At 41.4% G+C, this 3133-nt stretch overlaps 1 protein-coding gene across 1 annotated transcript in view; it reads right to left on the bottom strand.

Moving 5' to 3' along the window:
- Positions 1–1445, bottom strand: part of trib2 (tribbles pseudokinase 2) — an 8784-nt gene extending 7339 nt beyond the window's left edge. Inside the window, exon 1 of the mRNA XM_014033916.1 lies at positions 214–1445. Coding sequence (XP_013889370.1) covers positions 214–483 — 270 coding nt within the window. The 5' untranslated portion in view covers positions 484–1445. The remainder of the gene's footprint in view (positions 1–213) is intronic.
- Positions 1446–3133: the final 1688 nt, after the last annotated feature.

The following is a 3133-nucleotide window of genomic DNA, read 5'->3' as shown; positions in this document are numbered from 1 at the left end:
CCCCCCCCCCCCATTCACTTTTTCCATTAGGCAGCTCTGCCAGCTCTCTATTTACAATCCAAGCAATTATTAAAACGTTGAGGTGGCAGGATGTGCTGTTACATTCTGTTTCATCTCTGCAGCTTTTAAAGAAACGTGTCACGCGGGCTTATTTAGGGTAAGTTAAAAATAAAGTGTTATTTTGGGGATGATGATGAGTAGAGCACTGCTCACCTTACAGACCAGCTCGTCCCCGCTGTGCAGGTGGGCGGCTCTGAAAACGTGGTCCCCCTCCAGGGGCTCCAGCAAAAGGTAGTCCCCGATGCGCGAGATGCAGTGCGAGGTGTCCGGGGTCTCCGGCGGGCTGGGGGAGCCGAGGTTGGGGCTGAAGCTCTGGTTCGACTCTGCAGTCCTGAAGCAAGACAACTCGTCGAAGTCGTGCGATTTGAGCCGCGATCTCCCATGACGTGAAATGCTGATTGGAGTCGACCTCTGTATGTTCATGAGGAATAAAAAGTGGGAGATCTCCGCGGAAAAAACCTGAAGCCTCTTGTTGTTGTTGTCGCCTCTTCAGTCYGAGCACCAACCTGCTGTTTGAGGATGTAGCTAGCTGTGTGTGTGAGTTTTCATTCAGCAAAACAAAGGCTTTAATTCCCCACCATTCCTGAGCCCGCTTCGCCTCTTCGACATTCAGTAAATAAAGCAGAGCCGGGCCGAGTCGAACCTCCACCGAACAGCGACGAGAAGCGGCCGAGACAAAAAGCTGCAACAAAGGCTACCAAAAGTTAGCTTCGTTGGAAATGAATGGAGAGTCGACCCCCAGCTACTTCGGCTAGCTTATCGTTACCGGTGAATGCTTAGACACGTTTCGTAAAACGGAAACAATAATACGTTGCAGGCACAGACGAAAAAAAAAAGCTTAACAAATATAAGTTTTTATCTGAGGTAATTACAGAGATAGGTCAGTGCACGGCCTGGTTCTCCGGGATCACATCCATGCACGGTGATTGTCATGTAGCACATAAAGAGAAAGCCACATCCGGAAAGTCTGCTGCTGCTGCGGCTCTTTGTGTGCAGGAGGTCGTCTGCTCTTTTTGTCCAATGGAAGAAGAAGAAGAAAAAAAAAAGTGCCCGTCTGTCTGCTGCTGAAAGCTTATGGAAGGAAGAAAGCGAGGAAGGAAGGGACGGCCGGCCGACTTTCCCAGGCCAATCCCTCGATTCAGCAGGACATCCTCTCCCGTAGTACCGCTGTGCTTCTTACGTGGCCGGGAATCTAGTCCATTCAGAGCGGAGCTGCGCTGCACGCACTGTGCCTGTACAGACAGAACAAGCTGCCTTCCTGCCGGACGGCCGGGGGGGGAGGGGCTAATGATAAGTATGGCAGGACGGTTTGGCAGATAATCAAACCACTTTCCTTCCTCCTGTCACTGTTTTAGATATTACAATTTTAGATTCCTCCTGGCCAAAATGACTTTCTTACTAGTCAGAATTAAGTAAATATATATCAAATAACATTCTTAGCTAATAAGTAAAAAAATAAAAAGTCCATGGGCTGAAAAGTTTTAAAAAAAAATGTGGGCAACCACACTGGCTGCCAACTTAATCCTACAAAATAAAACAACTTTACTTTGCATTTCATATATTATTGCATTTGGCCCGTGGCCCTCAGACTGATTAGAATTTTGGCCCTTTCAGGGAAAATGTTTTTTAATTTTGGCCCTCTCAGGAAAAATGTTTGGGCACCCCTGGGCTAAAGGATCCGGATCTTGACAAGCCGGTTGTTTCGTAGAGCTATTCAGTTTTTTACGAGTAACATCATCTCTTATGCCGTACATGACTTTGTAATTCTGTCACATGGGCAGTAGCATGTGTTTTACCCTTCCCCCTGTGCTGATGTACTGAACTTCTTTGTTTGTTTTCCTTCATCTCAGTGAAAAAGCGAAGGAGGAGCAAAAATAAATAAATAAATAAATAAATAAATAAATAAATAAATAAATAAATAAATAGGAACGGCTCATTACAACGAACAAAAAGAAGTGAGTTGGCGACAGCAAAGAGCCGTGCAAAATATTCTAATCGTTCGCGAACATCACATCTCTAGTCCTTATTTTATACTTCTACACCTTAAACGACATGCTTGTTTAGGTTTTCTAAAAAATGCAGGTGATTTTACACTCCTGAATGTGTCCGTTCATCTTATCGGGATATTTAGCAAAGAAAAAGCCAATAATTACTGTATGGACATGTTACAGTGTTTGAAAGCATAGAATATGGAATGCATTGTTGTTGTGTTGTATCATAATTAAAAGCAGATGTTTCATTTAAAATCGGTGGCATTAGAATTTCTAGGGTTAGTGAAGTGAGATTTTTTGGGGGGGTTATTATTGATAAAAATCTGACTTGGAGACCCCATGTTAACTTCTTAAGAACTAAAATTGCAAAATCAATTGCAGTATTGTATAAAGCCGATGCATTACTTATATTATATAACGCTATAGCTGTGCCACATTTGACCTATTGTGATGAGGTCTGGGGGAGTGCATGTAAAATATTTACAAATCCACTTTTTATTTTTGCAAAAACGAGCGGTGAGAATCGTAACAAGAAAACACTACTATCACCCTGCAAATATTCTGTTTAAGCAACTGGAACTGTTGAAWTTTGGGGAATTGGTAGATTACAGGATTCTGTTGATTATGTATAAGGCTCATAAAAATGTATTGCCACCTAATATTCAATCCAGTTTTGTTAAGAGGGATAGTGTTTATAATTTGAAGGGACTTGAAAMGTTTGTAAAGCCAAAAATTAGAACAAATTTGAGGAAGCGATGCACGTCTGTTCGAGGAATTAAACTGTGGAACAGCTTGGACAATGACCTTAACTGGGACAATTTATTCATTTGGTAGAAAGCTTAAAAGTTTTTTTTAATGAGATGTGAACAAAGTATTGGTTGAAATTGATATTTCTGTTGTGATGTTGTTTTGTTGATTATTTTAAGCTATACTGTGAAAGTTTAGTTTAATTTGTGCATGTTGTATGTTTCGTAGATATTTATTTTTTTAATGGGGGCAGATGTTACAAGATTTTTTTTCTTTTTTCTGCTCCTTTTCATTTGACCATGCTGTGTGTTTTTTAATATTATTACTATTTGTAT

This window comes from Austrofundulus limnaeus, unplaced genomic scaffold (genome assembly GCF_001266775.1).
Source record: "Austrofundulus limnaeus strain Quisiro unplaced genomic scaffold, Austrofundulus_limnaeus-1.0 Scaffold1894, whole genome shotgun sequence".
NCBI classification, from domain to species: Eukaryota; Metazoa; Chordata; class Actinopteri; order Cyprinodontiformes; family Rivulidae; genus Austrofundulus; species Austrofundulus limnaeus.
The sequence above is the reverse complement of the archived record's forward strand: the minus strand, read 5'-3'. Positions and strand labels throughout refer to the sequence as shown.